We start from the raw sequence: 24,849 nt of genomic DNA, 5'->3' as shown, positions 1-24,849 counted from the left end.
CACGCAGGCAGAGTGCGCGACTTCCGGTAAGAACAGTGGAAAAAGTACAACACCTGCGTTCAGCCTGCTGTGTTTAAAACTATTTATTAAATAATTGTTTATATTTTCTGTTTATTAATTTCGCTCGTCTATTTGGAATAGTTGCTAATAAAAGGTTTTACCTCACAACATCAAAAATGTATTCAAAATAAATTACCAAAATATTAGTAATTAATTTAATTTGTGTCTAAAATATAAACATTTTCCCTTAAATTCTTTTTTTTTTTTTTTTTTCATTTTTTACATTAAATTACTTTACATTGTCATATAAAAGTACTTTACCGTGGTGACTAACTTTGGACCCAAATGATTGCAAAATATGATCGACCCAAATCTGAGTCATAGTGGTTACAGTGTTCATGAAACATCAACATATTTCAGTAATTACCAAAAAAAAAAAAAAAAAAAAAAACATCTGTTCAACAGTTTAGCCTTGAAAACAAATTGTATTTCAATTTGTATTTATTTTGTGCAATTAAGTGGACAAGGACAGGAGCTTGGTTTTTTAAAAGCCCTTTTGTGTATATGTTTTAAAGATCTGTGAGATGGTTTTCATTGCTGTGTTTCCTTTCCTTTGTCTATTTTTTCACATCATGCTGGCTTTTTAGTTTCTAAGACCCCTAAACTCTGTACCTCTGTTGTAGAGTGGAAAATTAATAACTTTATTATACACAAGCCTACTTCTACACATATGCATCATCATTCCACCTTATAGCAATTTCTACTAAAGTATTTATGTTTTTTATTAATAATACTAAAAATAATGTAAAGTAATTATGAAATACTAATGGTATTGTATTTTCACAGCAACTTTATGCTATTATTTTGAAGAGAACAGCCGTGTGTTTTCGGTGGTGTCCTCTGGCTAGCTTTACGCAGCTGCACCTTTTCGCCTTTTCGCTGCAGTGCAACTTGCCACCACCCACTCAAAACAGTGCGGAAATACCCAGATGACGCACTTAAAAGGAACAGAAAAATAAGTTGTGAGTGGGAGAGGCAATAACATAACTTCTGTCTTTAGTCATAACCTGGAAGAGAGTCTGAGACTCTGATCTCCACTTCAAGTTTATACCCCTGTAAATAGACTGCGTAATGTAGAAGATCCAGCTGTGATAACACTGTGAAGTGTTTGGAGCTTCCTTTAAAAAGTCCCTACACTGATCCACACAAGTAGTTTCCCTTTTGTTGGTGGCCTACGCAAAAAAACAGTCTCTGCCTTGATATTGGCAAAGTTGTGACATGTAGGGCTTCTGTCTCTTCTTCATATTTACCATTTGTTCTTTTCTTTATTTGTTCAACTGGATCAAAACTGAATCCTGTTTTGTTTTTTGTTTTTTATCACAAAACAATTCATATAAACAGTGAAGCCAAAAACTTAGACCATTAAACTCACATTTTGACTTGACCAGAAGAGGGCGCTGTAGGTAAATAAACCAGGATCTGCTCTCACATTACCAACAATGTGCATTTGTCCCCTGATGATATTTAGTGACTGGGCCTAAATTAGGTCTCTATATCTCTTTTTTTCTTTCGGTTACCTTTTCAAACATTTTCTTCATTTTAAGTGACTTTTTATTTTAAATGACAACTTATGAATAACAACTAAATTCGCATAGATGGACAGTTTCTATACCAATAAACAGAGATCAGTATACCAATACTATTATTATTGTTATTGTTATTATTATTATCATCATTATTATTATTATTATTAAAACATTACAATAACCTGTTGCAAAGGCACTGGTTGTACTGATGCCTTCAGGTGCTATGGGAAATCACATACAGGTCGAGAAAACAACAAAAAAAAGTAATATGATAAATAAATATAATAATAATAATAATAATAAATGTTGAAATTGTCTGAGTTCTCTGTCAATGTTGTCACCCTGTTTGCATGCGGACATGAATTCTCAATGTCAGCACGTTCATGTAGCTACAGTGGATTACTATAACCTGTGTCTTCAGTGATACAATTTTTTACCTTGGTTGTAACACTCTGGCTTATTGCATTGAATTTGATATATTTTCCTTATAGGTGAGAATATATCAATTGCGTTAGTAATCATTGCACATATATATGTTTCTAATAGCAAAATGTGACTAGTGTATTTCAAGTGGTCAGGGAGTTTTGAATGAACTGTTCGCTGGCCCCTGGTCTTCCTTAGATTATTTAGGATATAGCAATTTATCCACTTTGTAAACAGTACTGTTTTAGTTTGCGCAAACTCAATCCGCCAAGGAAGACTGTGGGATGCGGTTGAAAGCTCAAGAAAACTTAGTGAGTGAGTCTTGAATGTTGATATTACTTAAACAAACAATGTCAGGGCCTTCATGGCTAATTGATTTCGATTTTCCGAGGCACATTTTAACGCAGCATAATAGTCCTAAATGGGAGGAGGTTGGCGGTGCGTTTGTGTGCAGTGAGGCGGTGCCTGCCCTGCCAGCTCCAGACTGCGGCGGGCAGAGCTGTTCGTTACAGAAATGGCGGAGGGGGAGTTGGACGTCGACTCGCTGATTTCCAGGCTTTTAGAGGGTGAGTTTGTAAACTTACAACGTTTATACTATCCTGTTGGTTGCGGCTTTAGCGCTCGAAGCTTGTTTTTGTGTCGTTTTGACGCGAGTTGACAAGAAAAAGGCCCGCTTTACTTGCTAGCTTATCCCGGTGTAGGAGCGACAGGACCAGTCCCGTCTGTCGGTGTTGCGAATCACAGGCACACCTTTAGTCAAGTTATCATGAATTCATAGCATATGACGCTTCAGTCTGTTTTATAAATGTAATTTTCAATGTTGAAGTGTGGGTTAACGATTGAAAGGTAACAAGTTACTGTTGGAGGACTGTTTGTTGTACCCCGAAAGGTCGAGTATGGGTTAGAACGTCAGATCAACCTGAGAAACTAACAAGGGTTATAGACATTTAAGGTTGACTTGAATAATGTCGCAGTACTCATATTACATCATTATTGGTGTCATCACTTTGGCATGCAGCATTTAAAACGGTAGCTACGAGGCTTTTACTTTAGACAAACCTATCCTAAAAACGACTCTGCTTTTATTTCCACAAGCTCTTCATAGCAAAACAGACCATGGTGGGCGGTAGCCTGTGGTGGATTTCAATCCCACGTTGACATTTCTTTCAAAACAAATTGCAACTTGATTAGTTAAGTATGCCGAACATTTCCGCACAATTGTTTGGTCCCTGAAGGCATCTGAAATGTTGGTTGTAGTATGTTTATAGATCGTTCGAACACAATCATAAGAAATGTCAAGTTCTCAAATGGGATTTGGTGCATACTAGTCCTATAAGTTGGCATGTCTTTCAAAACAAAGTGAAGCTCGATGAGTGACGTATGTGCCATTGTCTGTTCACTAAAGAGATCTAAATGTTAGTTGTTGTATGCTTATATATTGTTCGCACATAAAAATGTCAAGTTTTTAAATGGGATTTGGTGTCGGGACGTCTGAGCTAAAGACAGAGGGCACGTCACAGGGCTTTGGTGTTTATTTGGTAATATTGCTGAATGGTAATGTTTACACAAGCCACAAGCCTAGATGATATTCAACTTGAGATATATCCGCATAGTTTTTTTTTTTCCTGTTAGCATTTCAAAAGTAACTACTCTCATGTATTTTCTTAATCCATAGCCTGTATTTTGTGAGATTTGTGTGAGCCATGCTTGATCTTAAAGTTGCCATTATTTCTGTTGAACACAACAGTGCATAGAATTAAGGTGTTATCCAACACATTTCAACATTAATGCAACTGTTCATTGATCAAATAAACTTTATCAAACAAATGTGATCATCATACATCTATGATAAAGATAAGCTTTCCCAGCTGTGGATGATGATGATTCATTAAAATGTAGCTATAATATAGCTATTACGCATGTTTGAGTAAAGTTTGGGTTGTTTTGTTTTCTAATGCCATACGTTTTGAGTCTGTTGATAATAACCCTGAGCACTTTCGAAGAAAGTGTTGTTTTTACTCCTACACCTTTGTTATGTGTTGGGGAGCAGTGGATGACTTTATTAGCAGTGCTAAATAAGGGTTCCTGACACGGGTGAGCTCATCTGTCTGTCTGTTGGCTTTCATTCTCTTGAGAACGGGGAGACCGTGTCCCTCTGTGTCTTTTCAGTAAACATGTGGACAGCTGAGGCATTGGCAAACAAGCAGTCCTGATCGATCATCTGTCACGCAAACAATTTGTGCTGAAAATCACACAGCAATACAAACACACACAGTTTGGCAGCATGCTAATGACTGAGCACACTGTGTATAAACATGTCAGTAAAACCTAATCATCTGGATTGATTGGAGTGGTTACATAATAGTGCTTATTTGCTCATAGTTTGTGTCAGCTGCACACTAGCAGCAATGTGAGCCTGTATTGTCAGCTGGGCAGGGCTACTCTGAGGCTAGTTAGCTGACTACATATTTAGTTGCTTTTTTATGCAGCGACGAGGAAACCTCAGTGTAGGAAATTGGAGGGATCTAGCCCTAAAGGCTTCCAGATGTGAGCTGTGAATATATCCAACCATCCATCTTCTTTCAGCCACTTTCTCTTTCCATCTACGGCCAGTTTATATCTGACTGGCTCATTATTGGTGTGAAAATACCATCTGAGAGGCGGGCTCAACACTAATGGTTTCCTCTGAAGGCGGAAACTTCTGGCATAAAACCAGTTTAAGTTTAATGTAAAGTGTTAAGTTTGAAATCTGTCCATGAAAGAGTGCCAGTAAGACGTTTAAGTGTTGTAGCAGTTACAAAACTTTTTATGTCTTGGTTTGAGAAATGTATAAACATGTTTTTCCACATAAGTTCTCAAATAATCAACGTTGTCTAAGCACAAGCTCAACAAGAGGCAAATATAATGTTCTAAAACTGGCAGAAGTAGACAGTCAAGCATGGATACCCAACCCAGTCCTGTTTGGGGAAAAAAAAAAAGTTACAAATGATGTCCAGGTTTGGGTTGGGTCTAATCAAGTTTCAAGTTCTTTCAGTGAAAATATAGTGTAAAAATAATTGATGAGTGATTTTAAGTGATAACTGATTTTATTGATGGACCTACTGTCCATGTTGGGACAGTGTGTCCTGTTGTTATTTACATAGCGCTTTGAATTGTCTATTTGTTAGTTTCCAGGCACCAAGCATTTCTTCAGCTTACATTAACTGCTTTGGGCTTGAGTTGGGTTCGGACGTAAAAGACAGAACACTTCGGACTCAATTGGATTCAGACAGAAAAATGTGGCCCTAGCCAGACTTTAGTTGAGAAAACAATCTCCGCTCCTTAGCATATCAAGTTGGCACATTTGCCACTGAACTGTCATTCAAATTCTACATTATACTAAATACTTTTAGGACATATTATGCATGTTTTCAAAATTTAGATTTAAATGAGGATCGGTCCGATCAAAGTATGACTGCATGCTATGAGTATTTTCAATATCAATTAATAAGTCGGTTATAGAGCTGCAATGATAAAGTGATTAGTTGCCAACTAATAAAGGAATTGCCAGCTATTCTGATAATCAATCGGTTTGAGTATTTTTTTTTTTAAAGAAAAACATCTGAAGTTTTTGAAATGTGAATATTTTCTGGTTTCTTTCCTCTTCTATGACAGTAAACTCAATATATTTGGATGGTAGACAAAGTAATAACTGATATTTGGAAGTGATATGTACATTTGCAGTAAAAATGCCAATATTGGTGTCAAAATTAATAACCTGTGATATAATGAAACTAACTTCAATTTACTCAGGTACTGTCCTTCTCTACAATGCTGACGATTGGTCCTGATAATTGGCCTGGCTAATATCTGGACTATCCCTAATTGACATATTCAAAAAGCTTGTTCTATCCGACACAACCGTCCAAGCCTCAAAGGTATTCAGTTGTAGAAGATGAAGAAAACCTGTAAATGTTCACATTCGTGGGGGGCAGACATTCAGTTCCAGCTTCCAGTACTTGACAGATTTCTATCCTTGGCACCAAAGCCATATCTTGGTCTGTACCAAAAATGTATTGAGATGTGCCCTACTTGGCAGGCTAGAGAAGCCTCTGAAAGTGAATGTAGACCAACAATTTCAAAAAGACGACAATAGGAGAATTATACAACATCTAAATTCATACTCACGTGCTGTTAAAATATGACATTAGAATCATATACTCTCACAAACAGTGAATGTAATATTCTTCTTCGGCAAACAAAAGATAAAATCGAGAGGACTGGGTAATGTTTTCCATTTTAATAGAAATACTGATATTAGTCTCACACTAAAAGACATACCATATAGAGGCAAATATATGCTCTCTCACACACACACACACACACACACACACACTCAGACTGTCCCCTGTGTATCAGTTAATCTTCGTAAGGGGTGCGTTTTATTTTAAGACCTGACCTTTCGACAACACAAAGACCTCTCACAGGCTTTTCCTTACAGATGAAACCTTGCCATCACTCATCTTAACCAGATTACATCTACAGCTTGCTTTCATCCAGACTTAATGGCTTGTCAGTGGTTTTCTTCTCACATTCAGGGACCTTTTCGCTACAATAGGACACGTTTCCTCAACCACTTCAGTAGGTCATTGATCTCTCACTTTTTCTGTGCCCCTCTTTCCACTCAGATCCTACATACTCATGCACACAGACACTCATATGGAGAGCGCTCTGATCTCCTACTAAATGTCAACAGGCACAGCTGTCCCTGGTAGAAATTAACCTACCCTTTTGGTGACACACACACACACACGGGGAAAGTGTTAAAAGGGCAGTACAGTATAGTAGTTGTTAGTCAGTTTATTTTTTCAATCCTCTAATACCTTTTTAATATTGAACACTGATAATATGCAGCAGCATTTTAACCATTACATCATAACCAATTACAAAACATCACATTCCTAAAATTCCAGCTAATGTGTTCATGTTGTGAAGGCTAAAGAAAACTTTTGACCAAATAGGCAACATTGTATTCTATAGAAGACAACTGACAACTCTAAAGTAGGGCTGCAACCAAAGTTTATCCTCGTTAATTGATCTGTTGATTATTTTCTCGATTAATCGATAAGTTGTTTGGTCTATGAAATGGTGAAAAACATTGATCGATGTTTCCCAAAGCCCAGGCTGACGTCCTCAAATGTTTTCTTTTGTCCACAACCCAGATAAATGTTAACATTTAAGAAGCTGAAATTAGAGAATTTTGACTTTTTTCTTAAAAAAAAAAAAAAAAACTTACACCGATTAACTAGTTATCAAAATACTAGGCTATTTAATAGTTGACATCTAATCGATTAACCAATTAATCGTTGCATCTCTGATCTAAAGACATGCTGGCAGCTAAATGAAGCTTTGGTTTGAGCTAAATTCTGTTGTCTTTAAGTTAACATGCTCACAGTGACAATGCCAACTTGCTGATGTTTAGCAGTTGTGATGTTTACCATAGTCACCATTTTAGTTTTGCATGTTGGCATGCTAACATTTGGTAATTAGCACAATTACCCAAAGCTAAGGCTGATGGGAACGTCATTAGTTTTACAGGAGTTTGGTCATAAAGCAGCGAATACCCTAGATGGAGAAGCTAATTATCTATCTTTTGTTACTGCTTACACAAACAACCCTATCTCTAAGCTCTCCAGCTCTGCCTCCCTGCTACTGCTATCCTTACCTACAGTTTCATACTGGCACATTTTTCACATAGCCGCCTGTTCATTGTCCGATTACTAAAGGTTAATCTGATTAGAATCAGGAATTTTCAGTCAACTATTATTATTTTCACTGTTTGAATCTTTTTCTGTTGCATAATGATTTTGAGGATTCCATATGAGAATGTACTGACAGATCTTTTCCTTCACAAGTTTTGATAATAACCCAAGACTACTTTTGTAACCAAATAATTAAAAGTGCAGGTAAACAAGAACGCATTAAAAAAAGCATTAAAGTCCAAAAGCATTAAAAAACTAGCAATTTGCGTCCCCTGACTCTCTATAGGCATACACGATCAGTTTGTTTGCTTTTTACCATCTACAACACAAGACCAGTATGTGGAAAACTGATGTGTTGTGTACACAAAATGTAGAGGAGAACAAACATTTCCAAAATCTACAAATAGTGTGTGAACATCAAAAAACACACCCACGCACACCCACACACACAGTGCACGTGTCCTCCAACAGTTGTTTGGTGGAGGGGTTGACAGGCGTTGTCTAGCCGACAGGCTAAACCTGATCGACTGACAACATGGTTTACAATCACTGAAGCCTCCTTAGTGGCCTCAGCATACAGGTTTCTGGCCTCTCTAGTTTCACGTGTCACTCTGACTACATTGACTTGTCATTTGACAATTTGTGACCAGTCTTTTGAGTTAGTGTTGAAAGGTAAAGGATAAAGGATGTTGAGATTATGCATTAAGAGTTTGCATATTAAATCAACTACAAGCCTGCTGCACTTGTTCAGTCCCGTCACAGGTTTACGTCGGGACCAGAAGCTCTGTCCCATTGGGCTCTAACATAGTTTGCCAAATTGGTCATCCCATTACAATGGTATTCAAAACATACATTCCTCGATTGGTGCTTAGGGGTGTAATAAGTAGGGTGTGAGGTCCTGTCATTGCAGTGAGAAAAATAATCTGTACGTCACAGCCACAATACACAGTACTGGATGACACTGTTGAAATCAATCAGTCATGTTTTAGTACATCTCTCAGTAGCATGTTTCAGATTTTACAGCAGCGTCATCCACAGTTGGTCACAGCATGTTTGAGCTGACATCGCACTTTTCCAGCATTCATAGATGATTCAGTTGTCAGCAGCAGCAGCATGCCTCAGCAAGACTGCACATATTCTTCCCTGCATGTTTATGTACACTTTCATGTACCAGCCGTGTGTTTTCCTGTTTGTTAGTTGAGTTCTCCATAACAGACCCCTCCTTCTCCTTCTCATTAGTTTTTACTATTGCCGCCCTGTATCTATGTGATCCAGCGAAATGACTGTTACAGACCCCAGCTCTCCCAGCATGCCCATGCTAAGCCCACACTGGTCCAGGCTTTAGCGACAACAGGCCCTCTGTCTGGCCTGCCAGCACAGGTGGCCTGTAGGCTTTATGTGGCACAATCAACACCATGGCCCCATACATCAGCCAGCAGCAGGGGGGAGGCAGGATGGAAAGTTGCATTTCGGAGCCATTTTGTCATTTTGGTTTATGGGCAAGGACAGCCAGTGTTTAGCCAGTACTGGTCCATAAAATCTCCTAAAGAGCATTTCTGTCTAGGAGCTCTGCAGGTTGTGTTTATTTCCAGAAATGGGATTGTCACTGCTTGAAATGCAAAGTTTTTGGACAATCTGCACCCACTTTCCACACTGCAGTGCAACAGTTTACTCAGCATTATGTAAGGAATCATTAACACATCATAACGACATGGGTGCAATCAAATATAAAGAGTGTTGCTGTATATTATATGGAGGAACATTACAGCAGGGCTCAAGCCCTGTTATAGGCAAATTTGTGTGATGCAAAGTGGTTTACCATGTTTGATTAATAGTGTTTCCAAATAAACAGTTTCACCCAGCTTTAGTTCAGCAGATTGGCAGTTGACTTTTTTTTATCCATTCCACCACTTTTTGTCCAGTGTCACTCTAAGATACAGGGGAAGCTCTGAACAGTTGTTTTAAATGACATTATTAGAGGCTCTTCCACCGACTAGCTTGGTCTAGCTCTGGAAAAGATTGGTGACAGTTGCCGTGTCCTGGAAGATTTCAATGTCCCAGACAAACAGGAGAATTTGCGGTCAATTATTATTTCTACTTATTGAGCTTCAATAAAGCAATTCACAGAGGCTGGTGATGTCATGAATCGTCAACCCAAAGCATCTCTGTTGGGCGAATTGGAAATGAGAGTCAACAAGTTATTATCTTTGCTCAGCAGACATTGTGTAATTGGTTCAGGTTGGGACAAATGCACGTGCAAACACACCTACTGTATATATTGTGAAACTAACCTCTAACATGAGGGAATTCAGTGTTTTCTCAACAAATTCTTTTTAGAGGTATTAAATCAACTAAATTAAAGTTCTGTGTGACTTCGCTGAAAAGCAGCTACCAAGGCCACGAGTGGCAATTTCAGACTAGTGATTGTCATTATTCTGTAATTGATCATTGATAAATGCTAAAGTATCACAGGTGAAGAAAGGTCATGAAGTCAAGAAAATAGTTAATGTTTATTTATTTTCTTGTCTTTTATACAACAGTGTCTAGGTAAAGTGTTGTTAACTTAAGCCAGTACTAGCCCTCATAAGATACTGGTCATACCAGACCATGTAAGGCTGTAGCAGTAAAACCACTGAGCGTGTCCAACTAAGCAAAGGTGCATTTTATTGCTTATGAATCCCCCTTTTCATTTCACAGAGTTATGTTGTGTTATTTCTTCTTTCAAAAGATATTTACTCTGTGTTTTAATGGAGAGTTTACAGTAATGTATCCCAGAGTTTTTGCCATTTAAGAGGTGTAAAATGTGTTTCAGAGGTGGTGGCAGGTCCCCAGCCTAAAAGAGTCAGGCCAGTGTATTTTTTTAATTGTTTGCAATGGCAGTGCCTTGTATTTATAAAATGTTACAAACACCAGTAGCTCGACTCAGCGCTTAGCATCTATTCTGCTTTTTTGGGAGCAGAGAGTTGAAAAATGTTCAACTTTCGGTAAAACTGTCACTGTCCCTTTTTAACCCAGCCATCCAGTCACACTGGAAATGGGGGTGGGAAAGCCCCACTATTACATCACATGTACAAGTCCTGAACAAAAACTTCAGCTCTTGAACCAAAGGATGGTGCTCGCCAAGATGTTTCCAAGCCCACAAAATCTCATGAATGCGCATAGACAATCAGGTCAATCCCTACTCTTTCAACACAAACTCTCGCAAAATTAGCACCTTTTTCAACATTTTCTGGCCTGTGATGCCACCTGTAGGAGCCTTTTCTGCCCTGCGACAAGTAGCATGTCCTCAGTAGAACTAAAAGAGTTAAACTACAGTAACTTTATACTGGGTTGAATTATAATATACAGCTGTAAATAATGCACGTTTAGGCCTTTTGTTGTGGTCTTTCAGAATGCATGCTGTCACCCTCCTTGTTTTCGTCAGACGTGGAGGACTGCTGCTGTGTTGCGTGGTGTTGAGGCTGCTGGCGTGGCACTCTGTTATGGAAACAACAATGGTGGAGCCTGTGCGGCGGGGAGCGTTCACCCCCTGGCACCAAACGTGGCGCAGAGCTCACCCAGGCTTTTCAGCTGCCCAGCTAGGCTTCCAATAAACCCTCCCTGCCCTCCCCTTCTATTCACTCCCTCGCCTTCTTTGTCTCCCCCACTCAAGCTTCACTTTCTCCCTACATTTCTCTCGTTTTCTTCTCCTCTCCATCTCTCCCACTTTCTGTGCCCGTACCCATGCCTCCTGTTTATTTCTCCTCCAGTCTCTCCTCTCAATTTCATCCTTTCTTTTGCCCCACAAAGACAGCCATTCACCCATGGCACTTAGAGGCGAACAAAACGTCCTCTGAAAATGCAAAGCCTGCACAGAAATGCCATCGCAGTCGGGATTTCTGCCTTAAGATTCTCTCCCGCTCTCCGCGCCAGAGTTACTTTGTGTTTCTCGTTCACTGAAGGGTCACTGTTTTCCATCGCCCCTGTGTGGGAGAGGGTTAGATGGAGGAGTGGAGGGGAGCTGCTGGCCTCGTGCCTGTTGGAAAGATTAGAGAATGGAGGTGGAGTGCTAGAAAAGGTCTGACAGGGCATCTTTATTGGCCCTCCGGTGGTGCAGCAGTGACTAAAACATGCACAGTCATACCTGCTTAAGATTCATGGCTCTGCTTGACCCGTTAGAAGTTCTTTTGTGTGTCTTTGCTCGGCAATTAAGCAAAAGAAAAATCATGTTATGCAGAGAGTCAATATTAGATCAGAAACAGCACTCCAAATAAATGTTTCTCTGCGTGTGCTGGATGTTTAAATAGACATCTGTTAGGCGCTAGATATTATGTCTGTGGTGTGTTTACAGCTTGTTGTGCCTCTTCCAAGAGGATATAAATTCAATAAATTCAGGTACTTTTTGGTTCCGACTGAAATGTGTTAAACTGGCATCGTTTGTTATCTTTATGGTGTCACCATCGACAATCTTAATTGCAGTCTAGTTTCTCAGTTTTGAAATACCCTGTAGACTATAGCCAGGTTTGAAATGGCCTAAATGGTCTTCTCCATTTGCACCATTAAAACACAATATTAAAGTAAAGAGAGGTCTTTCTTTGCACAATCTCCTCATCCTGGATAAGTCATGGCTGTGTAAGTCATGGTGCGTTGTTTACCTCACCCAAGGAGGAGCCAAGTTACTCATCCAGTCATCATAGCTGTCTAGTTGGCTGCATCACTCTATAAGTATGTTAACGTAGCATGGATCATTAGTCAGTGAAGTTTGGAGACAGACATAAGAGAATATTTAACACCAAAGTCTCTACGATTTGCCTGAAAAGTAGTTTTTTGACGCTTGGATCACAATCTAAAATCACATTGCCGACCCCTAATTTGATGGATGAAATCATGGAGACTCATTCCCAGCTAGAATCAAACCTGGTACCTTGTAATGTATGGTATGCATCTTAGACCACTACCGTTTTTGTATCAGTACCAAAACCTATTGGTACTAGTGTAAGCTGCTTTAAGCTTCCGAGGCTGATCACAGCTCAGTGAAGGACAGAAGGTGCAGAGAAGAAGCCACTTTTAAAACCGGCACAGGGATGGATGCTGTTGGCGAAGGGAGACAGCACAATAGACCACATTTCTAATAATAAAAAAAAGGCTAGATGGAACAAACTGCAGCAAATAGTCAACAAGATACCACAAAGAAAAACAAGATAATAAAGTAGCAATAACTGCAGGACCAGACTTCGTTAACACCATGTCAACAATACTTTGTCAATCCATTTTGTAGCAACTAAATCACAGAACAGACTGAAACGCGTGCTAACAGCTCAACAGTTGAATAATTGACTTATAGGGGTCAGCCCTATTTTTAAGCTCCTGATATTGCGCTGACGTTGCTGTGTGTTTTCTTGTTGATGTGAATGGGCTTACGCAGCTCTTTGCCAGTGCAGCTGACAGCCGTTACATTGTTGTGGACCTTCACTCGCTGACTGAGGGAGCCCTGGCCTGTGCCTGGCTGGTCTTGTTCTTTTTCTATCCCATAAAACAACAGAGCCTTCAAGCACTCCCTCTTTGTCCTGACTGACTAGGCTACTTCCTCTGTCCTCCATACAGTGGCGACCATATATGGTAATGCCTTCAAGAAGCAATCTGTCTGTAGTTCACTTATCTTTCTCTCTCTCTCTTTGGGTTTGTTCAAATGAACTCTGCTCTTTTAAATGAATGGAAAAACAGTTGACTTCCCTGGTCCTTTGCAAGTAGTTTGCAACCAGTGAAGCAGAGGGAATGATGACTGAAAACCAAACTCCTTCTGTTAGACAACTAGCCTCTTGTGCCTTAAGATTTCCCATTTGTGTCAAAAAGCTCTACATTTCTTTATACATGTCTTATATTCCTAGTGGATAGAAAGTTTCCGAAGTTCCTTTTCGTTGATTAAGGTTAAACTACTGGCAGTTTTAGGCTAAAAAAAAGGCAGATAAGAATAAAAAGCAAATTATTTAACCTCTGTGACTCTGGTGTTGTCTTCCAACTTAATTAAACCATAAAGTAATTTGTAAGGCAACTCAGTTTGATTGTGTTCAGAGTATGAGCCTGTATGTTGTAACACCTCTGGTGCGGTTCAACGTGCAGCACAATGGTGGGTTGGGCAGTACCCAAATATTTAGTGAATTAACTTGCCAAATGTAGGCAGCTGCACTTTAATTCAGGGAGATCTGGCGCTTTTCTACTTAGAAAGATCAACCACTGTAACAAAAGTTAGTGAGCAATGTTAGGCGGTAATGCTATCAGACTGAAAAGGCTTTGTTGACATAACAATAAGAGTATTATGTAACAAAAATAAAGAAAAGGACAAGAGTAACAACATCATGGTACAGCAACAGTTTCCCCTGATGTATTTATTAGTTTATAGCTTAAGGCTAAGATGTTGTGAGTAAAGATGAATGATTTAATACTCCAAAGCTCTAACCATCAAAATGACAACACTATTACTCACAAAAACAAAGAACAGTTCTGACTCTTCAAATGTTTATGTATTTTTTCCAGTAAAACGCATTGGAAAAACTTGAAACATACTTGTGCTTTGACATAATCTGTCAAATGATAATCTTTTCAATTGTTTTGAAAACATCCCTCCACCATTCGACTCCCCCTCACCCCTCTCTTCTTCGTCCTGTCTGTTGGTGGCAGATAGCAAACCAACTTTAAAGCGCATATCGCCACCTACTGTATTGGGGGAGTTATCGGCTATGATTTTATTATCGGAATAATAAATAGTAATTACAATTTCTCGTTATTATAATTTCCCCACTTCTAAAGGTGTGTTCAGACCAAATGATTTTTTTTTGCCTCATGTTACTCCCGTGGGTTTGATCGTGGAACTATTTGTTTTTATTCACATTACTCACGCAAGTGTTTATTTGTTTAGTCTCTCAATGAACTCAGTACTCCCTGGAGACTCTGGTTCTCTCTCTTCTTTTTCCTTCCTCCTGACAGTGGAGGTCATCTCCATGGATCGCTGCCGCTGTCAGGTTGATAAGCAGGAGCGAAGATAAATCAGCTTTTTAATCCCAAAAGTTAAAAACTAATCTTTGATCCAGAGCCATTGGGAGGGGAACTCAGAGCAGACTCTGATTTGACGATGTGGTGTTGATGCAGGTCTGTGCTGGCAGGTCTGTGCTGGCACTGGATGGCTAATCTTTTCAGCTCTAAAGGAAACTTCTAGCTCTGGAATAGAGGAGGAATAGTCACTTCATAGAAAATCTGCAACTATGTATATACTATGTGGTTGTTTCAGTGATGTAAAAAAGAGGCCATTCTGTGATTACAGCTTCCACAATGTGACAATTTCTCTGTTTCTTATATGATTGTAAACTGATCTCTATATATCTACTTCCATCCAGAACTTTTTTATAAAACCTTAAACATTAATTTCATTTTCAGACTACTTGGAAATTAAACCATTTTGCAGATGCTGTCACTAGTGTGTATCCCAGGCTGCACTGAAGCCCCGGGCAGCCAGAGCTGTTGAGGTCTGAAGGGTCTGTGAGCTGTCTGGAATGCAAAAACCACTGGGGGGGTGGGGGACGAGGCAAAGCTATCCTCTTGACGTCAGCACAGTTCACTGGCAAGGCAGAGGATGACCCAGGAGTTCAGCCTCAACCAAAAATGCAACCAAACGATAAATAGATGAAGAGGAAAAGAGGTGAAGGAGAAGGAAAAGGAGGTCTGGGAAAGGGAGATTAAGAGAACAGTCGCCTGCGATACTGTGATCTTTGGATCGAGTTAGAGAAAGTGCTCAGCGTTCAGTCTGAAGAGGTCAGAGTGTGACCAAACCCAAACTTAAAAGCTTAGGCAGACGGACACATGCACCGGACCAAATTAGGAGAGATGAATCTGAATATGGAGAGGTTTCTCAAAGAAGAGATTTTCACTAATCCTGCGTAGGAAACATGAGTTTCCTCCAGTCCAGACGAGTCATAAAGTGAAGCTCGGCAGCTGTTTTAGCCAGGGACCTGGTTCATTCTCCCTGTTGCCACTGAGAAAGTAACAGATAAACACTGTGCATCTGTTTGGTTTGTCTGCCATTGTCTTTGTGTGAGTCTTTTAGCTTGTGTTTACATGGATTTTGATTGTTGGTATGCCTTGGTGCTTGAGTTGGAGTACAGTACAGTGAGCAAACAAAACAGTTTTTTCCCAAAGCCCAAGTCGACATATTTAAATAACTTGCAGTTTAATACTCAAAAACCAACAATATTCACATTTGCGTGGCTTGTACAAAATATTTTTGATGAAAAATTACTTAAATGATCAATCCACAACACATGAGATTAAAAAAGAGTGCTCCTACTCTTCCCTTAATGCAACTTGAACTCTACATAAATCCATACAAAACACAGTGTCCACAGCTTGGTTAACCAATCCCTGGACATTTTTCTCTTCATTTTCTCCCATCTAAAACACAACCAGGACAGCTAGCTGGCAAATTACTACCTGTTGCTGTCACTCCTGTTGAGTGATGCATGTATGATAAAAGACAAAATGAAAATGACATTTTATCAGTTTACTGTACCATGGTAATGTCAATGTTGGAAGTCATTATTAATAGTAATATCAAATGTTTCATTGTTCTGATTTACTGTGTTTTTGGCCTGAATCTTATTTAAACCGTCAGGAAACAGGCTTGTTTACCAAATGTCCTCCTAGTTTGCTGTTCATGGGTTAAACCTCGACTGTCTGTCAAAACCACATCAGTAATCTAGGAGGAAATTTGTCAAAGAATTGATATTGACAACGTTTCTTTCCAAGCTGGATCTTGCCAGTCTAATTTTACAGATACTGTTGGTGCACCACTAGTATTTTCTCTGTGTGGCTGTGTGCAGGCCTGCTGTGGGCTTTCCTTCACTGTTGTCAGATGCAATCCATGTTAGTATGCAGGGCGTGGGTTGACAGAGATGCCACTTTATCTGCAAATCAGCTCTTTTCCCCCCTGAGATACAGCAGCTCCGCTCTATAACACCTTGCAGGCTGGTAATTGGTCTTGCTGGGTTGCCATGGTAATCAGATGTGGGTACCACCTCTCTCTCTCTCTCTCTCTCTCTTTCTCTCTTTCTCTCTTTCTCTCTTTCTCTCTCTCTCTCTCTCTCTCTCTTTCTCTCTCTCTCTATCTCTGTCTATCTCTCTGTCTCACTCACTCACTCACTCACTCATACTCGTTCCCTTCAGTGGGGAAGCTGCAGTGCAGTGGTGACACAGTAAAGGATGCTGGGATACCTCCCCACAAACCCCTAGTGGTACGATCTGAAGTCAAGGTCACTTGATCTGTGTGTGTGTGTGTGTGTGTGTGTGAGAGAGAGAGAGAGAAGGAGACAGAGAGATGGAACTGTTTGTGTTCCCTGCTCTGCCTTTACTTTACTAATGTTTGATGAAAGGGGATCCTTCCAGGCAAGTGGGGTTGGTTGCAGTGTGTGTGTGTGTGTGTGTGTGTGTGTCCTATATCAGGCCTCCCTCCCTGTCAGCTGAGCCAGCACAGACCTGCAAACGCGTCATCACAGAGCTGAAAGGGAGGGTGTGAAATCACTCTCTCGACAGTGGACACACAGATATACCTTGCTCGTGTATTGTACTCACTGAACGATCTGTTGTGCATTGAGACCAATAGGACAGGTTCATATTTCCAAACCACAGAAGGATTGTAGTTTTGCAGCATTAAACCTCGAAAGTTCTGCTCAGGATATGTTTTTTGTCTGTCCTACCTCTGCTCAGTCTAAATATAGCCCCGCTCTGACCCTTCAGGTGGGGCGTGTGTGATCGCAGTTTGTGTTTGGCTGTAGTGAAGGAGACAGACAGAGCAAGTGTTTATCTCTGGGCAGAAATAGAAGGGTCATGTTGCACATGTACACACACTCCGCTGCACACACTGTTGTCCTTTCAAACTGGATGTAAAATGCCTTCAGAGCTGCACAGACAGGAGTCACCTGCAGGAATCTGAGACACACACCACAGCTCTCTGACAGAGGAGGAACACTTTTACACACTTCACTCCTCCTTTTTTAAAACAAACTCTTCTGGCTGCAGAGCTACAGGATTCCTCTGACCCCGTCCATTAGATTCACCTGTTAGGTGGCGTTTGACGCATGCGCTGATTTCCATCATGTTGCCGCGGTGTCATCTGACAGCAACAGTCTTAGTCAGCTCTGGCCCACTTCTGTGGAGCAGGAGGAAGAGAGGAGGTGTTTCTGCAGAGTACGCAGGGAATATGTAGGACAGTGGCAGAACATGGAAATACTGCCTCAAATCACAAAGGCAGATTCATGGGGTTGAGCAGGTTTGCGTGTATCTGCTTTTCACTTAGTTAGTTATTAGTTTAGTTAGTTATTAGTTACTTTGCACATTCAGATTATTCAGTCTTGATAGGCTTACTTACATTACTTACTTACAAACCAATCAGATTGTGTTGTGGGCGTGAGACCACAGAGTGGTGACTACAGATGCATCAGAGCTATAGTAGTGCACTTTTAAATGAATTGACTGGCAACTGAAAAAAACCCTTTTAATATGGAAAATCGGAAAAATGCTGAATATTGGCGCTGATAATTGGTCCATCCCAAGCTAACAGTGTGCAGCATACAGTATGTTTATGTAGTTAAGCTCATATAAAACTGTTTTGCATAGTCATTTTCATATGTCTCTCAAAATGAAACAAGTGCGCAGCTGTTCCTCAGTATGCTCCATCATTCCTCATTTCCCAGCTGTTTCCTGCTGTCTTTCCAGCATCAGGGTGGTATATGAGGTTGTCTCTGTTTTTGATCTGTTGTTTCTGTTTGCTGATTATTTTCTGGACTATATGATGAATTCTTTACTCTATAACATTTCGGTAAGGTCAAGATGACATCTAAAAATGTCTTATTTTGCCCAACCAACCACCCAACAGCATTAAGCCGCTGGCTTTATGATCAGTCTTATTAATAAAATGATTCCAGCATTTTACATTACATGGGTGAAAGGTTCATTATCATGTGACCAAAGTGACTTCCCCCCTCCCTTTTCCTCTCCGTTACACAACAGGAAGTGTCTCCAAAAACATCAACAGTACCCACACACTATTTCCATCCTCTTATCTGTTTACTAAACCCTGCCTCCCATATTTAGTTTATAGTTCATTTAAAGTAACTCGCCCTGTGGGAGATGATGTGTACAGTTATGTGACAATCAACAGAGGCATGTCCCTGAGAAAAACTCAGGGAGAAAGTACACTCTTACTAGGATATCTTATGCCCGAATGGCTGGATAACTGTTAATGATGCTCAAAAACACACACACAGTTATTCTTTAACTCTGTTCCCCTCCTTCTCTCCCTCCACCAGTGCGAGGATGTCGGCCAGGGAAGATTGTCCAGATGACAGAGGCTGAGGTGCGCGGCCTCTGCATCAAGTCCCGGGAGATCTTCCTCAGTCAGCCAATCCTTCTGGAGCTGGAGGCTCCGCTCAAAATCTGTGGTTAGTAACCTCCTCTTTGGCCTTGTTCTTCTAAACCAAACTGCCGGCCCCCGGGCCATTTCCCGAGCTGATTTGAGTTGGAGACCCCTGTCATAAACTGTAGTGTGTCTCTTCAGTATCTCCTGCTGCTCCTTCCTCAACCCATCACTGCTTCCTCTCCCTCCCAGGTGATATCCACGGACAGTACACAGACCTGCTGAGGCTCTTTGAGTATGGCGGCTTCCCCCCAGAGGCCAACTATCTGTTCCTGGGCGACTACGTGGACAGAGGGAAGCAGTCTTTGGAGACCATCTGCCTGCTGCTGGCCTACAAGATCAAATACCCTGAGAACTTCTTCCTGCTCAGGGGCAACCACGAGTGTGCCTCCATCAACCGCATCTACGGCTTCTATGACGAGTGTGAGTGCTCTGCTCTCTGTAGTGATACCGAGGTGGAGTGTTTCATTTTCAGTTGTATGACTCAGCACAAACATATGTTACAAGAACAGTAGTTGCAATAGGGAAGCAGGTTCAGATAGACTCCTTTTTGGGGGGAGGGGGATGGTGAACAAACAGGAAAGATGGTAATACTGTAGTAGTAGTAGTAGTAACATTTTGTGATGTAGCTGCTCAAGGTGGAGCTAGTTGGAGCAACTTCATATACATCTATGTAGTTTTAATCCAGAGTCAGGCCCTCCAAATGGTCATGAGAGGAAATAAGAGAAAACAAGACAGAAGATTCAGAAGAAATGCCAAAGTTGTCAAGCTCCAGTTTCTAAAATCTGAGAATTTGCTGTTACAATTCTTTGTATTTCATTATTTTAAATTGTTCAGACACGACATTTTTTGCTCTGTGTAGTTTAAAATTGTGTCAGGTGCTCTTGGAAAACAGGAAAAAGAGTACCTCAAAAAACTGGAGGCAATCCAGGCACTCCAAATACAAGAAAATGTGTTAAACAAGGAAGTGTGTATTTAAACACCTCTTATTATAATGGCTAAATCATTAAAAGAAGGCAAATCATTAAAAAAGCCAACATGCTTCTGTGAGGAACTACCTCCAAACCCTGATCAGAGGTCTTAGAGACCCGCTGGTGACGTTGTGCTTAGGGAGAGCAATCCATTTTAGGACAGTTTAGAGGACCTGGTCAACAGTTTAGCAGCAGCATTTTTGGACAACTTGTAATGCTTTGCAGTGTTTCTTAGCTCGAAAAAACAAGAGCAAATCAGCCAGCAGTCACAGCCTGGTCCATAGTGACAGCTTGATATATATGGAAGATTTAACAGCCGAGATGGGAGAAATTATATGTATATGATTAAGTGGGTAAATTGTTAATTCACCAAAGTGAAGGAGGACTGCACACTTAATTCCAGATTCGTCTTCCATCCCACCAAGTCACCCCTGAGCTTGTATAAACATTTCAGACAGCCTTATACGGTCCTTCACCATGAGGCCTCTGACTCCCTGCCTTGTTGATTTTTGCAGGTAAACGCAGATTCAACATAAAGTTGTGGAAGACGTTCACCGACTGCTTCAACTGCCTGCCCATCGCTGCCATAGTGGACGAGAAGATCTTCTGCTGTCATGGAGGTACTCATTCAGCATGTATCTGGTTGGCACTTCACACTGGGGCCGCCTGATTTGTAAATGTGCATGTGCGTTTTGATATCTGCAGCAATTCTGGGTTTGAAGTTTGTATCCTTGATGTTTCAGGCTTGTTTTGTCCTCGGGGCTCACTGTCAAAACTTAACGCTGTGCTTTCCTCTCATTGCATACACGATAAGTGATCTCAAGTATGAAAGTGACAGTCCATGGACCTGATAAGCGTTCAGTATTTTTGGTTTACTAATCCGATGTGAAGTAAATGGGTCATAGCAAGTTTAAAGCTTCCCTGATATGGGTTAATACCTGCACAGGCACCCAGGGAGATTTATGAGGAGATTTACAAACTGTGATGTCTTTGTGGCTTTGTGTCACCCACAGGTCTCTCTCCAGACCTGCAGTCTATGGAGCAGATCAGACGCATCATGAGACCCACAGATGTGCCCGACACAGGTGGGTCAGCACACGTGGACACGGTCAACCAGCTGGTTCTCATGTTTGTTCCGGAGAACTCGATGTAGGATTATCTTTGTCGGTGTAGAGTTTTCGGCACACCTGCACTTTAGTTGTGGACAGTAATGACAGTAACTTAGTGCAGTTATGAGGTACTTGTGCATTTGAGCATTTCCATTTAATGCCGTTATTAACTTCTACTCTATTACATGAACTAGATACGATTCAGTTTCAGATTTTACATGCAAAACATACGATCATCCTATAATTAGAATTATTAATCCTGCGTGTGATAATAAATCAGACTGTTTTTACTTGTTTTTGGATGATTATTTGATAAATAATCATCAGTTTTGTGGATATAATGACTGAGTGATTAAGAGTAAAGTATTAGAACAAGTAGAACTGTGTGGTAAGTTCAGAAAATGACATCAGTTTACTGTAATGTAACCAGGAAAAGAAAACACATGATATAACGATAACCAACATTTAAGACGGTATATTGCCCAGTGCTAATTTTCTGTCAACTGTCAATAAACTGACTGTTGCAGCTTGAGTTGATACTGTTTATACATTTTTCAAGTGAAACACACTTCTGAAATGAAGCTGAGAACTCTACTCAAACTTTAGTGCACTATTCAGGCTGTAGATGAGGAGTCTGTCCAAGCCTTCCTGCCACAACAGGCTCCACACTACCACTCTCCTCTCCATGGGTATTCATTGACTGTAGAGCACTACACAAAACATTCTAGGACCATTTAACCCCACTGTAATAGAAGTTACATTCACTCAAAATTTGCTGACTTAATGAACAGTTATAGTTTATATAACCCGTCCTGCCAGGATCTAAATTGGATGGTGTGAGTCGAAACAAATCCGGGCCTGTATTTATCAAATTTCTCAGAGTAGAAGGTCCGCCCTAATTGGCCAAAAATTCTAAGTGACGCAAGTTAGATCTACTTTTTGCCCCAGGAGTAGAAACGTTTTTTTAAATGTCTAAACATGGGAAACGACTCCCTACATCTGCTGATATTTAGAAGGACCAGGACATGGTGTATAGGCAGAGACATGCCCTCACATAACGTGGGAGGACGGATGTTTATTTATAACTGTGAGGTTATTAAAAGATACCATGTAACCTCAGCTAGTGGTGGATTTGTCAGGAGTTATGTTCTGTGGTTATATACCTGGTAAGGACACAAGAAGAGAGTAACTGCTGGCTGTCAGCTGTCAACATCTGTCTCCTCACTCTAATTCATCCTGGTGTGTTCGTGTAGCTGTTTTAGATTAGATCGTCAGCTCGATAAACTTTGCTTCAGTTACACATTTCTAGCTGGATTTAAACTCAGCCTTTATCATGAAGTAATGTTGTGATGTAACTGTATTTCTTTGCCTCACTGAAGATGTTTGTAAGTCATAGTGAGTCGGTGGAAGTGAGTCTTTGCCCCTTCTTCAGTCAACCTGGTCCTTCTTGTCCTTATAAGGCAGCCAGTGTTCAGACCATGGCAGCTGCTGTCTCTCACATCCTCTTATGGTCTTTCAGATTGTCTGGAAGTGAAGAATGTGTGTGTATATACATAGGGCAGCCTCTGTGTTTTAATAGCTGACGTAATGTAAATGTGACATGCAGTGTTTGAGAAAGATGGGATTCCTTATTTCATGCTGTGACACAAATTTGAGTGTCTGCTGGCTGGTGTTTCCCTCCAGGCCTCCTCTGTGATCTGCTGTGGTCAGACCCAGACAAGGACGTCCAGGGCTGGGGAGAGAACGACCGCGGCGTCTCCTTCACCTTTGGAGCTGATGTGGTCAGCAAGTTCCTCAACCGCCACGACCTGGACCTCATCTGCAGAGCCCACCAGGTACAACGCCCGAACTGGACTTTTTCATCAGGCTTCCTTAAAGCATCCATCAAAAGTTGACATATTTGTGTAAAGAAGTCTGTGTGGGATGATGTTATCTGTAAGATCAGTGTGTCACTTCCTCACTGTGTCACGTTCCTGTGTGTCTGATGCCCCCAGGTGGTAGAAGATGGTTACGAGTTCTTTGCCAAGCGGCAGCTGGTGACACTGTTCTCAGCTCCCAACTACTGTGGGGAGTTCGACAACGCTGGCGGCATGATGAGCGTGGACGAAACCCTGATGTGCTCCTTCCAGGTATAAAGTTACAGTTCTGTGAAAGTAATCGTGCACTATAACTCATTGGCCATGTGTTACATAGTCTTTGGTTACTTCTGATAATTATAGTCAGAGTTACATTCATGCTGCTCTAGGGCCTGTATTTATAAAGCACCTCAGTGTCCCTCAGAAGAATCCCAAGGACAGTATTGGGTCCTCCTCCACATCCCACATGGGGTCAGCCTCAAGTATTATTAGTCTTCAGTCAAAATGGAAGCTTGATTTAGTCGAGCTCTCTTAATATATCTCTCCACATGTGGAATATCTCCACTTGAACTTGAACTCTCAACAGGTTAGGACTCCTCTGGACCACTCTGAAAAGTCAGCACAGATAGGAATCATATCCTGAGTCAAGAAAGTTGATTAAAAAGTAGCATAATAAATGTGTCAGCTTGATAATGTGGGCCAGCCACAGGTGATATCCTGCTCTAAGATGCTAAGAATCTAAGATTTTATTTTGGAATGTTAGAGTAGGAATATAAAGAAGCCGGAAAATAGTGCTGCACTGTCTGTTGTTATGGTTTTTAGAATGTATCGTTACATTTTATGATGTCATCACCCTACAAAAACAATCCTTGAACGAAATCTTCAACTTCAGAGCTGAAATTATTGACACATGAACAAGCCCTTTAGTACACACACAGAGCAGGTCTTTATTGTGTAAGTTTAAAGCTAATTCTGTCATCCCTGTCATCCCTGTCCCTAGATCCTGAAGCCATCTGAGAAGAAAGCCAAGTACCAGTACGGAGGGATGAACTCGGGTCGACCCGTCACTCCTCCCCGCACAGCCCAACCTCCAAAGAAACGATGAAGAAAGGACGGAGGGAGGAAGAGACGCAGAGAACGAGCGGGAGAGAGATGATTGTCTCCTGTTGGCTTTTCACTACACAAAATAAGTCAAAGCAACACTTGGCAGAGGAGAAAACAGAGGAACACAACTATTTTAAGAGACACACCCAAAAACCTGTCTTTCATTTTTCAGTTTTTTCTGACCTCCCTCTGAACTGCTGTCACACTCTTCTTCTTCCTCAATGCTTATTTTTCTCTGCATCTGTGTAACATTTTTTAAAACAAGTGTTAAGAGAAAACAATACCAAGGTGTCATTCTGTAGCATATCGGAGTGTTTTTTGTCTCTTTGTCCTTTTGCCTTTTATTTTCTTGACAACAGAATGACAACTAGTTTAGTTTACCACATCTCCTTACTCCCCTGCCTGTACAGGCACAACAGGTATTAATGACGACTGCTGGGTTTTCAATAAATAATACAGGAAATAAATCCATCTGAATGCTCTGCGTGGTTCTTTGCTGTATTAAACAGTGGTGAAAGCGAAGAAGAAGAAGTCAGTGTCACTTCTAACAGGATCCCTCATAGTTTAAAAAACTGAGCTTGGCTTACTAGCTCCTGTGCTGCTTAGTCTGAGTCTTAGT

The 24,849-nt window shown here is 40.7% G+C and overlaps 1 protein-coding gene across 1 annotated transcript; it reads left to right on the top strand.

The window, feature by feature from the left end:
* Positions 1-2,456: 2,456 nt before the first annotated feature.
* Positions 2,457-24,701, top strand: LOC141003451 (serine/threonine-protein phosphatase PP1-beta catalytic subunit). Its single transcript, XM_073474794.1, has 8 exons — positions 2,457-2,575; positions 19,084-19,215; positions 19,383-19,613; positions 20,677-20,781; positions 21,175-21,246; positions 22,954-23,105; positions 23,265-23,399; positions 24,127-24,701. The coding sequence occupies exons 1-8, from the start codon at positions 2,524-2,526 to the stop codon at positions 24,229-24,231; spliced, it is 984 nt and encodes a 327-aa protein (XP_073330895.1). The 5' UTR covers positions 2,457-2,523; the 3' UTR covers positions 24,232-24,701.
* Positions 24,702-24,849: the final 148 nt, after the last annotated feature.

The sequence above is a fragment of the Pagrus major genome, chromosome 10, assembly GCF_040436345.1.
Source record: "Pagrus major chromosome 10, Pma_NU_1.0".
Lineage (NCBI taxonomy): Eukaryota > Metazoa > Chordata > Actinopteri > Spariformes > Sparidae > Pagrus > Pagrus major.
The sequence above is the reverse complement of the archived record's forward strand: the minus strand, read 5'-3'. Positions and strand labels throughout refer to the sequence as shown.

What these genes read in the sequence shown, in the direction of transcription:
- LOC141003451 (XM_073474794.1), top strand. Translation starts at nt 2,524, where the DNA reads ATGGCGGAGGGGGAGTTGGACGTCGACTCGCTGATTTCCAGGCTTTTA. An exon ending in GATCTTCTGCTGTCATGGAG is followed by an intron (nt 20,782 to 21,174) that starts GTACTCATTCAG and finishes TGTCACCCACAG; the next exon opens with GTCTCTCTCCAGACCTGCAG. An exon ending in CACAGATGTGCCCGACACAG is followed by an intron (nt 21,247 to 22,953) that starts GTGGGTCAGCAC and finishes GTTTCCCTCCAG; the next exon opens with GCCTCCTCTGTGATCTGCTG.